Genomic DNA, 12,476 nt, shown 5'->3' on the forward strand with positions numbered 1-12,476 from the left:
GTCTGCCTCTGACCCTAAAAGCATCCGCACAAAAGGCTGTGACGTGGGAAAACTGCTGGGGACTCCCGATCTCCTGTCACCATGGACCTCAGGCGGTATCTGAACATACCTACACGGTCCCTGTCCTCCCGCGTGTCCCCTCCTAGACCTACGACATGTAGGTCATTGCTGGTTTTATGGCCCCTGTCCTCATCGCACACATGACAGTATGGACACACTCAGGCACCTGATGCTTGTTTTCCCCATTCTGAGCCCACTCCTTTGAGAACAACACAACACAGAGGTGTCACTTGTCTGTGAAAAGCCCATCCCAGAGGCCAGGGTGGTGGCCTCAGGGTGTTTGTCCTCTCAGCTGGCTGATGGTGACGCAGGCTCCCCTCCAGCACTGTTGCCGAACAGTGGAGTTCACAGAGCACGGCTCGTGTGGGTGTCTGGTCTCAGCAGTTAGGGTGCCCGCCCAGCTCTCCTCTCCTCACCCCTCCCACACAAACACTTTCCAAAGAGCCAGGTGCATGAGGTAAGGAAACATGTCCTCCATCCAGACTACCCAGTGCCTGTTTGATGCTGGGTTCTCGTCTCGGTGCTGGGGATAGAGCAGAGAACAAGACAAACAAGGATGCTGCCCTTACAGGGGTAATGTCTGAATTCCTCTCCCCTTCCCCAGCTGCTCTCACAGAACCCCCACCCAGCAGCCATAGCTCCCCATGAGGTTTCTTTTCTTTTCTTTTCTTTTTTTTATTTATTTGACAGAGAGACAGCCAGCGAGAGAGGGAACACAAGCAGGGGGAGTGGGAGAGGAAGAAGCAGGCTCCCAGCAGAGAAGCCTGATGTGGGGCTCGATCCCAGAATGCTGGGATCACGCCCTGAGCCGAAGGCAGACGCTTAACGACTGCGCCACCCAGGCACCCCCCCATGAGGTTTCTGGTGCTTCTTGGTTCAGAGACGTGAGGAAAGTCCCGGAGAGTTGAGAGCGCAGGTGCCAAGGCCGCCCGGCAGCGCAAACACAGCGCGTGCGAGCCGCCCCTCTGGCCCCCGTGGTTTTAGGCTGACCTCTCCTCTGTCCTCTGTGCAACACAGCCGGGCATTCTGACTCACTTACAGAATGGGAGTACATTGGAAGCCAGGCAGACAAATATGGATTCAGGTCTGCTGGGGATTTGGCACACGCTTGAGCCTCTCTGAAGGTTCCTTTGCTTGTCTGCAAAGTGATTGCAATCACATTGACATGGCATCACATCCCGTCGCCGTGAAAACGGTGGGAACAGATGCGTGCTGCAGGTCTGAGCCCCGGCCCGGCCGAGTGGGAAGGGCTCCGCAGATGAGCGCGCCTGTCCCTCGGGAGTCCCGATTCAATGCAGGTGCCTGTTTTCTGAGAAAATGAGTCAAGCTAGCGGGATTGGACACTTGGTTCTGCACTGCAGCCATGATCAGGGCGGCACCTGACGGCGTGCAACAGTTTCATAGGTATCTCCTTTGCTCCTTGTGTTCACTTCGGAGGAAGGCAGGGCCTGTATTCTCAGCCCAGTTTTAGAGAAGGGAATCTTGACTGTGGGGAGATTAAATTGCGGTGTCCTGCAGGTGGTAAAAGTCAAAGTCAGAACTAGAATTCAGATTTTCTAATTCTGTTAACTAGCGTTAACCTGAGTAACAGTGCCTAACACTTACATAGCGCCTTATGAGAAGTGTTTTACATCCGTGACTTCATTAATCCTTACAACAGTTTGTGAGCTAGATAGGATATCCAGGTGAGGAAGTAATAGATAAGGAAACTGCAGTCAGAGAAGTTAGGTGATTTTCCTAAGGTCACGCAGCTGGGAAGTAAGTCATGCCGGAACTCGAACTCATGACTCCTTCCTACTCTGTTACGGGCTAAGAGAAGAGTTCTCTCACCAGCGTCACTGGCCTAAATATCACTGCTGCCTCCCACTCAACCAGGCTGTTGCCTGCAATGGCCAATCCTTCTTCCTATGCCCCAGCTCTGAATTTCTCCAGGGTTAGGCTATACTAGCTAGTTAAATATAAAGGTGGTTTCCTGTGGACTAAAATCACATGAAGTCGGGCTTTATGGGGACATGGTTATCTTGATCAAATAAATAATGATCAAATAAATAATCAGACCAACAAATGCATATCTTTTTTTTTTTAATGGAGACACCAATTAGTTTAATAAATGCCCTCTGGTGTATGGACTCTTTCAGATCTTTGGGAAATCATGATAAGAAAGTGTTCTTAGGGGGAAAGACAGGAAGACATTAAGAGCAAAAGAAAGTGAGCTCTTTGTGTATTCTCATGCTCTCTCTCTCACTGGGCACCATAAGTATTTTCTTCCTCCTTGTACCCCATTCTTTGTAGAGCAAAATAGAATGCAAGGAGATGGGGGTACTAAGGCAGTATTGGCTTGCAGATAGAGCTATACAGATAAGAAAAAAATAGGTAAATCCCTAGGTTTGAGTTTTCTCCACTTTTCTGTTTTACCCTCGCTCTTTGGTTGAGAATCGGTGCTTCCATGAGAAATCTGTAGGGAAGGGTAGACACCGTTTGCGTATGTGTGTTGCCAGCCTTTTCATAGAGACTGCGTTTTATTGTCCTATGGGTCAGGCTGAACTAGAGGAGTGAACGTTGCCCCACCCACTTCTTTTATTTTCCCTGAAGGATCTGGGGTCTTCTCAGGTGCTGGGCACACTCCCTCCCAGGAGTGCTTCTTGTGAGCCTGTGGCTAACCAACTGGGTTTGGATCTACTTGGCTCTGATGTTGAAACAGTCAAGCCCTGAGCTATTGAATGCAAGAGAGAGTAAGAGGTGTTGCTCTTTGAGAGAAAAGCCAAGTCTTCGTTTAAGGTGGAAACAACAACAGAACAACAGAAAACCCTAAGATTATGCATGCAGCGTCCGTGTTGGGAAGGACATCCTGTACTTTCTCAGGCCCCAGTCGTGGCCAGCAAGCCATTCACAGGCAGTGGAGGTGGGGGCCCAGATGGCCTGCGCCTCCAAGACCCAACATTGTTGCAAATAAGGTCATCTGTTTCTCTTGGTGTTTGCCCAAGCGTTTGGGTTGAAATCATTTCCATTCACAGAATGATGATTTATTAGAAGCTGAGAAAAATGTTAGAGGGAAGGCAGGACCCTTTGATCTGTTGTTTTGTGCTGCCTGAACAAGGGAAGGGTCAAAGTTTTGAACAAATATCAATGCCTTTAAAAATGTCAAAGGTGCTGGTAAATGTGGGAAGGGGGCAGGGGTGACGGGAATACAGAAGCAGGGGAAGCACGTACTTTCTGCTGGGAGCAAGTGGGCACACAGTCATGTGTGCTGGGGGCTCCAAGTTCTTACTGTAGAACAGGCAAGAGGTAAAAGAATCTTCCTGCGGTGCATGCAGCAAGGGTAGGAGGGGTGGGGCAGACTGGGCTGTACCGCTGGGTTCGAGGGGAGAGAATGGCCAGCAGCCCTTCCCTCTGCCTGCCCAGTGGGACAAAGGCCTGCTCTGGGGGCTCTGAGTGTGCAGGAGGCTTGGGGGTGGGGGTTCCATGGCCCTCAGGGGGCTGGCCATGTGGAGAAGGCCCCAGCTGGAGACCGGCGGTAGTAGGGTCTCGCTCGGTAGTCTCTCCATAAGCATCTTTGCTGCAAGCACTTTTGCTCTGTAACTAGCCATAAGGCAGTGTGCTGTAAATGAGAAAAACGCGGAACACAAGATGGGCATTCGTTAAACAGGACATACTGAAACATGAAAAACAAATAACAAAATTAAAAAGACTTTATCGTGAAATACAAAAGATTTGAATCCTTCAGAATATGTCGCGTAGACTCAGGGCAGCACTGCGCCAACAACTGGGTTCATTTCATGGTCTTTGGTTCATACTATTACACATTTTTTGCTTACTGATTCTTCTCCATGTTTGACATTACACATTTTCTTTTTTCACTCAACTTTCTTCCTTCATTAAGAGAGGTATCCAGGGGCGCCTGGGTGGCTCAGTCGGTTAAGCATCTGATTCTTGATTTCAGCTCAGATCATGATCTCAGGGTCTTGAGATTGAGTCCTGCTTTGGGCTCCGTGCTGGGTGTGGAGCCTGCTTAAGATTCTCTCTTCCTCTCCTTCTGCTCCTACTCTCTCTCTTAATAAATAAATAAATAAATAAATAAATAAATAAATAAATAAATAAAGGAGGTATCCATTTCCAAATATGAGGATGCTGTCTACGGCCATACCACCCTGAATGCGCCTGATCTCGTCTGATCTCAGAAGCTAAGCAGGGTCGCCCCTGGTTAGTACTTGTATGGGAGACCAAATATGAGGATGCGTATTTGTGACTGAGCTTTATATTGCCTTGTGAACACCTTCCGCGTGTTGTTTGCACTTGGATATTGTCACGTGTCCGTCAATAGACATCCCAAAGTTCTATGGGAAATGTGGGTTCAAAACTCTGCACCACTGTATAGACCATCATGAGGGCTAAGGTTTATATAATATAAAAACAGGAGTACTGTGCCAGGGGAGAAATGAAACCAAGCTGTCAGTCAGCTGATGAAACCAAACTGTTAGCCCATTATCTTTGTATGTGTTACAGCAAAATTGCTTTATATCCAATGAATTGCATGGTAAAAGTGCTTGTGGCAAAAGTGCTTGAAGCAAAGCTATCTGCAGCAAAGTGCTCATGGCGGAAATACTGGACATGGGTAGGTAGACAGGTGTAACTCCAGTGGCAGGATAGACCCACCTGGCAGGGCGCAGAGGAGGCGCCAAGTGCCTCCCCACAGCCTCACTCCTTCTGTGCAGCTCTGCCCATCCCCTGCGGGAGACAAGACTGACATTGCGTGTGCCCTTTGGTGACCCTTGCTGGGTCACTGCAGTGGGCTTGTGTAGAGTGGGGCTCTCCAGATTTCAGTGTTCAGATTCAGGGAGCAGAAAGTAGGCTGGAAGGGCTTATTGGTAGGACATCCGTGTATTTGTTGTCTAACCAGGATACTTTGGAGAATGGAAGGGAGCACTATAAATAATTCTGCTGGGGAGACAATGAATCAGAACGCGCCTGGGCACACAGAGCTGTATGATCACCATAGTTTTTAGACCATATCTGATGCTCCCTTGAAGTTGATAAAATACGGTTTACTGGCATTTCCAACGGTGACCAAATGGCAGATGTAATTTGCCATCAAATCCCTGGACAGCTGCTCTGAGCCCCGAGAATCCCCACCTGTGAAGTGAGCAGTGGCAGCTCCTTGCAGGAAGGGGTCTCCTTATGGCAACGTGCCGAGTGGCAGCAGCAGGCCTGGCTGTGACTGCTCGGAGCCCAGGGTCACATCGACCACAGAGAGAGTCCCCGCCCTGCCCGTGTCACGGGGATTCTTTGTGCTTTGGGATGTTGCAGAATGATCTTTGGGGATGTGATTTCACCTCCTGTGACAGAACACCCCCCGCCCCCCCGCCAGGGTCAGTAAGGCTCCCTCCTCTGAACAGAACTCTGTGATCCCATTTGTCACAGTACAGGGTGAACCGTGTCCGTCTGTCTCCTGGCCTGGCAGCTGTTTGCGGGCAGGGTGGCATCCCCAGGGCTGGCGCAGGGCCCGCCCTATGGCTTCAGGGCGGCTGGTGGAAACGCAGACCTCGCTGGCCCTGAGCTCACCATGCTTTCTTGGCCGCTGCAGGTGGACACCCAGACTGAAGACAGCGACATGAACAAACGGAGGCGGAAAGTCTTCAACAACCTGGATGAGGTTCGTGCACACGGCGTCCATTAAACAGGCTGATTGCCTGACGGCCAGCAGCCACAGTGTTGGCCTTCCTCCTTTCCTCTCTCGTGAGCCACTCGGTTCCAAGTGTGGCTTGATGGAGAGACCATCAGCTCTGGTCCTTCCTCTGCTGCTTCCTAGCTGTGTCACCTGGAGAAACGGAGCCTCCCAGACTGTGGCTCACGTCTGTGAAAGGCAGATGATACGTTTGAAATGCAGGCAACTTTTTGCAGGATTTTTGAAAATTAAATAAGAGGGCAACTATAATGTGCCGAGCATGCTGTCTGGCACCTGTGCTAATCAATACAGCATCACTATTAGCAGGAAGTAGTAACCAGGTACCGGCAGTCCCTCTTGTCCCCTAGCCAGTTTCTACCTTTTGTTTTCTGCACTTGCCTTTAAGGCAAATGTCCCGGTGCCCACAAGTGCCACCTTCTGGTGAAAGCAGAAAATTACAGACTACTTTGTCAAAACGAGGCACGAATCTCTCTCCAGACACAGGTTCTCAAAAAAGTGACCTTTGTAACAAATAGAGCTATAAGGCCCAACCTAGGGGTGTGAGGAAGCTGCCTGTTGCTTACCCCATTTTCTGGAAGGGGCAAAGGGGCGCTCTGATAACAAAACCCTGAACGGAGTTCAGTTCACGTCTTAAAATGTGCACAAACACATTTTATCCAATGAGTTCAAATCACCTTTGTCCAAACCTTTTCTAGAACTTCTTCGATCCCTTCAAGAGCAGTCGCTTCTCCATGTCTTGGTGCTAGTGTGAGCAAGAAGCCAGTGAATAGGGAGATAGCTGAGAGGAGGAAGCAAAAGCTGATGAACAGGGTGGGGAACAGGCTTTCCCGGTTATGGGGTGTTGGCTCTCACTGTAAGTGCCTGTGATTTGCCTGTGCGTCCTCCCTGGAAGTTTCCCTGTGATGCATGACGTCTAGGTGGAAACCTGCTCCTGCCTTTCATCCGTGGCTTCTTTGAGGGAGTGTCTGTGCTCTCTCTGTTGCTGGCAGCACAGGAGTCCGAGCGTGGGAAGAAATCGGTTGCACCTGCCCCTTCTGAGATGTTTCTAGGCTGACCCGAGCCAGCTGTTTTACTGAAGTCAGGTTTCCCTGAGCAATAATTCTTTCCACATTCTTGCTACTCCGAGTGTGGGCCAGGACCCAGCAGCATCAGCATCACCTAGCAGTCGGTTCGAGATGCAGTGTCAGGGTGCGCCCTGAGGGACGAATCTGAATCTGCATTTGAAAGAGCCCCGCAGTGATTCCTATCTGAGAAGCTCTGGTCTGGGTGACCCACTGCCCTGGCGGACTTTGGCCTTGTGCAAACAGTGACCACTCCAGTAAACCCACCCCTTTCCACTCAAGCCTATATCGATATGCAGAGTTGCATTCCCCACTTTGACGTGGGGAGTGCCTCTTTGGTCTGTTTGTCCAGTACTAGAGAGTGGCTGTGCATACAAGGTTCCCCGGCGCTGCTCGTCTTAGGGAATCTTCAAAAAAGGAAATCCTCTTCCCATGACTTTTCTTTCTGTTTTGTTTGTTTTGTTTTAAGATTTTACTTATTTATTTGACACAGAGGCAGCGAGAGAGGGAACACAAGCAGGGGGAGTGAGAGAGGGAGAAGCAGGCTTCCTGCTGAGTGGGGGAGCCCGATGCGATGCGGGGCTCGATCCGAGAACTCTGAGATCATGACCTGAGCCGAAGGCAGCCGCGTAATGACTGAACCACGCAGGAGCGCCCATGACTTTTCTAAGTGAATATATCTTTGTTGTCCCGAGAACATCTGTTCCTGTGAGGGAGACGCACTGCCTCCTTGGGAAAGCAGACTGCCCGCCCAATAGGATGGTGGCGTTTGCTGCTGAGGCATATGAGGGCAGGTCCTTTGATAAGGAGAGCAGACGTTGAACCAGCGAATGCCGGTAATCTTCCAAGTTCTGTTTTTTAGCAGATGAGCTAAAGAAGGCTCGCACAGAACTCCATTTTATGAAACAGCACAGCCTGGTGACCACAGCCAGCACCTCACCAGCCAACAGACACGTTGAGATCATGGACCCAAGCACTTCTGAAACTTTGAGGCATCTTCTCCAAAACCCATAGCCCTAGTCTGACCATGAGAAAACTGACCATGACTCAGTACAAAATAGCTAACCAAATTGTCAAAGGTCGTGAAAGGCAAAGAAAGATGGAGAAACTCTTACGGAGGAGGGAGATTGAAAAGACGTGGCTAAATGCCATGTGGGACCTGGGCTCGTGTCCTGGAACCCAAAGGACATTGGTGGGAAGCTGGAGTAGTCCGAATCAGGTCTCTAGCTTAGTTCATAGAATCGTGCCAGTGTTCATTGCTTAGTTTTGGTAACAGTACCACGATTATTGCAGATGCTAACGTTGGGGGCATCTGGGTGAAGGGTATGCAGGAACTCTGTGTGCTATCTGTGTAACTTTTCTGTAAATCTAAAATTATTTCCAGATTTTAGTATATGTGCTGCCGAAGCGAGCACTAAAATTATTTCCAGATTAAAAGGGTTTTTTTTTTAAAGATAGTGACCACAGAACAGGGCGTTGAAGTTGGGAGTGGGGCGCAAGGAGAGAGGAGAAAGAAGCCCAAAGCCTGTGTCTTGCCTGACACACCCCCTCTTGCTTCCTTCACCCCCGACTCTTCACCTCTGGCAGATACATGGTGTGTTTGGAAAACTGTTTTGCTGATCACTTCATTATTATATTTGACTTTTGCAACAACCAGATGAAGTGGGTTATGCCCCCATTTTACAGATGAGGAAACTTCAGAGAAATGAAGTAAATTGCCAAGGTCGCTGGGCTGGGAGGTGAAAGAGGCTGTTTTCAAGCCCCATCTGGCTCCCAAGTGGGCATGCCTGTCCTTTGGGAAGACGTGAGCATCGTCTCAATGGGCCTCACCTTCTGGTCCTGCCACACTTCCTCAGACGCTGGCGTTCTTCTTCAGGAAAATGCTCCAGTGTCCCGAGTCCCCGGGCCCCTTCCTGATATCTGGGTTCTGGGATCCAATAACCAATGTGCTCATTTGGCCTTTGCAGCCTTCAGCCTATCCCAGCCGCGGCCTGCGCTCCAGTCCAGAGGGTGGCAACGGGAGAGAAGGGGGAGGCCAGAACAAAGTCAAGTCCATGGCAAGCCAGCTGCTGGCCAAGTTCGAAGAGAGCTCTCGGAACCCCTCGCTCCCGAGGCAGGTGAGTCCCGTCAGGTGCCCACTGGACCTGCCTTCCTGGTGACCAGCACCTGCTGAGAAGCCAGCAGAAACGTGCAGGCTAGTGGTGGATTTCAGGTATGCCAGCCAGGCCTGGCTCAGGTGAGACGGGGGCTCCTTCCAGATCGGGAGTCAGCCGACTTTTCCAAGAAGGACCAGATAGCACATTTAGGCCATAGCAAAGATATGAGGCTTCGGGAGCCCCCTGTCTCTCTGGCAACTACTCCCCTCTGCCGTTGTAGCGTGAAGGCGACCATGGATAGTACCCCAGCTAGTTGCGTGGCTGCGTGCCAACAAAACTTAGTGTACAGACACAGGCAGCAGGCTAGCTTCGGCCCGCGGACCGCAGTTGCTGATGCCTGTTCTGCCCTGGAGAAGAAATGCAGAATTTGGTTTTGCCTTGTAACCATGACTTGATTTGCAGCCATCTTAGAGATGGTGCAGCGTCAGCTTTAGAGATGCTGGCTGCCTGGGAGTCTGAGTCCAGCGTGAGAAGACCTGTGTTCCCCAGGGGAAACTGAGTCACAGCTCTCAGCTCAATGGGAACCAACCTCCCACGTGTTCTCTGATGTCCTCTCCTCCGTGTTCTCCCGGGTCAGGTCGGGAGGGCCGTGGTGTCCGGTCAGGGCGGCTGGGAGGCTGAGGGAGGCAGAGTACCGTGGGGCAGGCTGCGCACTAGATTGCTGTCAGACTCTGACTCCACGGTCTGCTGCGTGGTTCCTTCTGCTCCCCTGGATTCCTTTGGAATGCCACTGTCAAAGTACAAAAGCTTGGGACAAGGGGTTTGGTTCTTTTTTGGAGAACGCCTGTCATCTAACAGAATTGGGCTCCTCTCAGGAGGAGGACAGACCCTTGGTTCGTTAGCGTCTCTGGCAGTCATAAGTAATGTGCCCGGTCCTGATGGTGGGGCCTGCCCCTCCTGGACAAACTGGCCTTCCCCAGGAAGCCAAGTTTTGTTAGAAGGGGGCCATTTCCATGAGACTTGTGACTTTTTTCTCAATTGCCCCTTCTGGAGGCTTGGCCCCTAGAGGTCCCCAAGTGTCATTTGGGGGGTCTCTTCCACCAGAAGGAATGTAGCATCCCTGTCATGTCATGTGCAGGAGACTTTGCCATTTCCAGGAGGACTTCAGGGCTGGCCACCTGGGCTTGGCATAGGCTCTGGCAGCGCAGGCCTGGTGCCCCAGGTCTGAGCCAAAAGCAAGGCCTCCCTGGGATTTACACGTTGTCCAAGGGAGGGGGACTCCAGGACTTGCTGTTCACACGGACAGAGAACCAGGGTTCAAGTTCCCTGCTGGGCCTGGCTCGCGGGAGCTCAGCCCACTGCTCTCTCTGCACTTGCAAACTCTCTCTGCCCGCCTCCCTTCCTCTCCTCCCTCCAAGTGTCTCACTCACCTTTTCCTTCATGTTTCCTGTGGCTGCTTTTTCGGACTCACCGTCCTCCTCCCAGGAATGCCGTGTCTCAGGGATAGGTAAGCCTGTCCTGCGCCCTTCCTCTGACCCACCTGTTAACTCTCGCTGCCCCAGGCCGGAGGAGCCCACACCCAGCCCATCACCTCCTCTGAAAAGGCAGGTAGGGCTCCTTCCAGTGGACCCCGTCTTGGTGAAGTCAGAGGGGACTTTGATCCAGAGGGGTGGGCTCAGTGCTGTCTGTGTGCCCCAGGTAGGGCTGACTGTAGCTTCTCTGGGAAGGCAGACAGAACTCGAGGTGACCACCCTTATAGGTAGGAATAACCAGGTCTGCAGCCTCTTGAAATACGTGCCAGTCCAGAGTGTCATCTGCCCAACTGCTGTGCTCGTGATGCTTTACTTGCTTGGGGGAACAGGCTGCACCCCATGGGGTATTTGGGGGACGCCCGGGACACTTAGCGTTGTTTGCAGGCCACTTGGATAAGGGACTTCTAAATAGATGGACAAGTGGCAGGGATGGTGAAATGAGCTCAGGGGGCCAGTTGCTGCACACCACTGAAGGGGTAAGGCCGGGGTGTGGTGAAGGCCTCCTCCGGGTGCCCGAACACATGAGGACCGGCCTGGGCCAGGGAGGCAGCTGGCGGCCGTGGCCTCTCCCAGCCGCATCTCCGGGTTTGGTGTTGAGCAGAATCACTGTTCTTGAGCACGGTGTTCAGAAACGTCTAGCCAGCAGCAGGAGGTTGGTGTTGCTTCCGTGCGTGGAGGCTGCGCGAGGTCAGTGAGGGTATATGCCAGTGACGTTAGGCCTGGGTGCGTAGAAGAATCATCTAGAGAGCTTTTTAAAAAAATACCACCATCTGGTACCCACCCCCAGACCAGTTAAACCAGACTCTCCGGGGGCTGGGCCCAAACTTGGGTGACTTTTTCTAAGTGCCCTAGGTGACTTCTGTGTGCAGCTAGGACCGAGACTGGGCTTATACAGGTTTTGACCCAGTGGGTCTGGGGTGAGGCCCGAGACCGTGAATCGTTAATGAGGATGGCAGGTGGTGGACATTTCTGAAGTTAGCAGGGCCTCTGACTCACAGTGACCCCTGCTATGCCCTTTGTCCCAGGTCCTCCTGGGGGAGGGCTCACGGCAGGGGGGTGTATGAATGGGGCACAGTCGGGAAGGAAGCTTGACTTTCCTTTTCTCCCAGTTCCCCTCGGTGGTTGTGACGGGGCACGTGCTCCGAGAACTAAAGCAAGTGTCTGCTGGCGGCGGGTGCCCGAGCAGGCCCTGGAGAGCCAGAGCCAAGTCTGACCTGCAGCTGGGTGGGCCCGAAGCCCCTGCCGGCCTGCCTCCTGCCTGCCAGGGAGCCCTGGCCCTTTCCGGGGTGCTGCGGCGGCTGCAGCAAGTGGAGGACAAGATTCTCCAGGTGAAAGCCCCGCTCGTGGCCCTGCCTCTGCCCATGTTGGGGTGCCTTCCTTCCCTCCTCTGCGTCCTCTGCCCCGGGTGGGTTCCTTCTTGTTCTGTTCACCCCCTGTCTCCTGACCCATCCCGCCGCTCTCCTGGAGGCAACCACCATCGTCTGTCACTATCTCTCTCTCTTTCCCCTCTCTCTCCTTGCCTGCAGAAGAGGGCTCAGAATTTGGCCAACAGGGAATTTCACAAAAAGAACATTAAGGAGAAGGCGGCTCACCTTGCCTCCATGTTTGGACACGGGGATTTCCCGCAGGTAAACACGGGGCTTTCAGAGCCCCCAGGAACCCAGATGTTGCCCATCTAGCCGAGTGGGCACAAGTCCGTCTCCGGAGCTTCATTTCCTCCTCCCTCCTCCTTTTCTGGCCAGAGGGGCTATGGACTTTTCAAGCCACTAAGGAACTTAGGCTGGCATCTAAAAGAGACTCAGATGAGCAGACGCAGAAATACTGGATCAGTCATGACAAAGGGAGACCAGGGTGGTAACGTAGGCTCAGGTCAAAGGAAAACGTGACGGGCAGAAACCTATGCTGTTAGATCCTAGACAGGCCTGAGTAGGGGCTGAGCTTCCTAAGAGGCAACACAAAGAAGGAAAGCTGGTCAGTTGCAGGCGTCACATCACAGTGGCTTAAAGTGAAAGCATGATGTTTCGAGGCACTATGGAGGTCTCTC

The 12,476-nt window shown here is 52.1% G+C and overlaps 1 protein-coding gene across 10 annotated transcripts in view; it reads left to right on the forward strand.

The window, feature by feature from the left end:
- The window catches only part of MICAL2 (microtubule associated monooxygenase, calponin and LIM domain containing 2), a 210,902-nt gene that overhangs the window by 107,436 nt on the left and 90,990 nt on the right, over positions 1–12,476 (forward strand). For 7 of the 10 annotated variants that reach the window (XM_087855274.1, XM_087855276.1, XM_087855275.1 and 4 more), the window contains exons 16-17: positions 5,642–5,710; positions 8,772–8,921. In XM_087855274.1, the coding sequence (XP_087711400.1) occupies positions 5,642–5,710; positions 8,772–8,921 (219 nt within the window). Of the gene's footprint in view, positions 1–5,641; positions 5,711–8,771; positions 8,922–10,385; positions 10,509–11,541; positions 11,761–11,958; positions 12,061–12,476 lie in introns of all 10 variants that reach the window. The other 3 variants (XM_087855273.1, XM_087855278.1, XM_087855279.1) reach the window with 1 other exon arrangement.

Source organism: Ursus americanus, chromosome 24 (genome assembly GCF_024610735.1).
Source record: "Ursus americanus isolate L20-20 chromosome 24, mUrsAme1.1.p, whole genome shotgun sequence".
NCBI classification, from domain to species: domain Eukaryota; kingdom Metazoa; phylum Chordata; class Mammalia; order Carnivora; family Ursidae; genus Ursus; species Ursus americanus.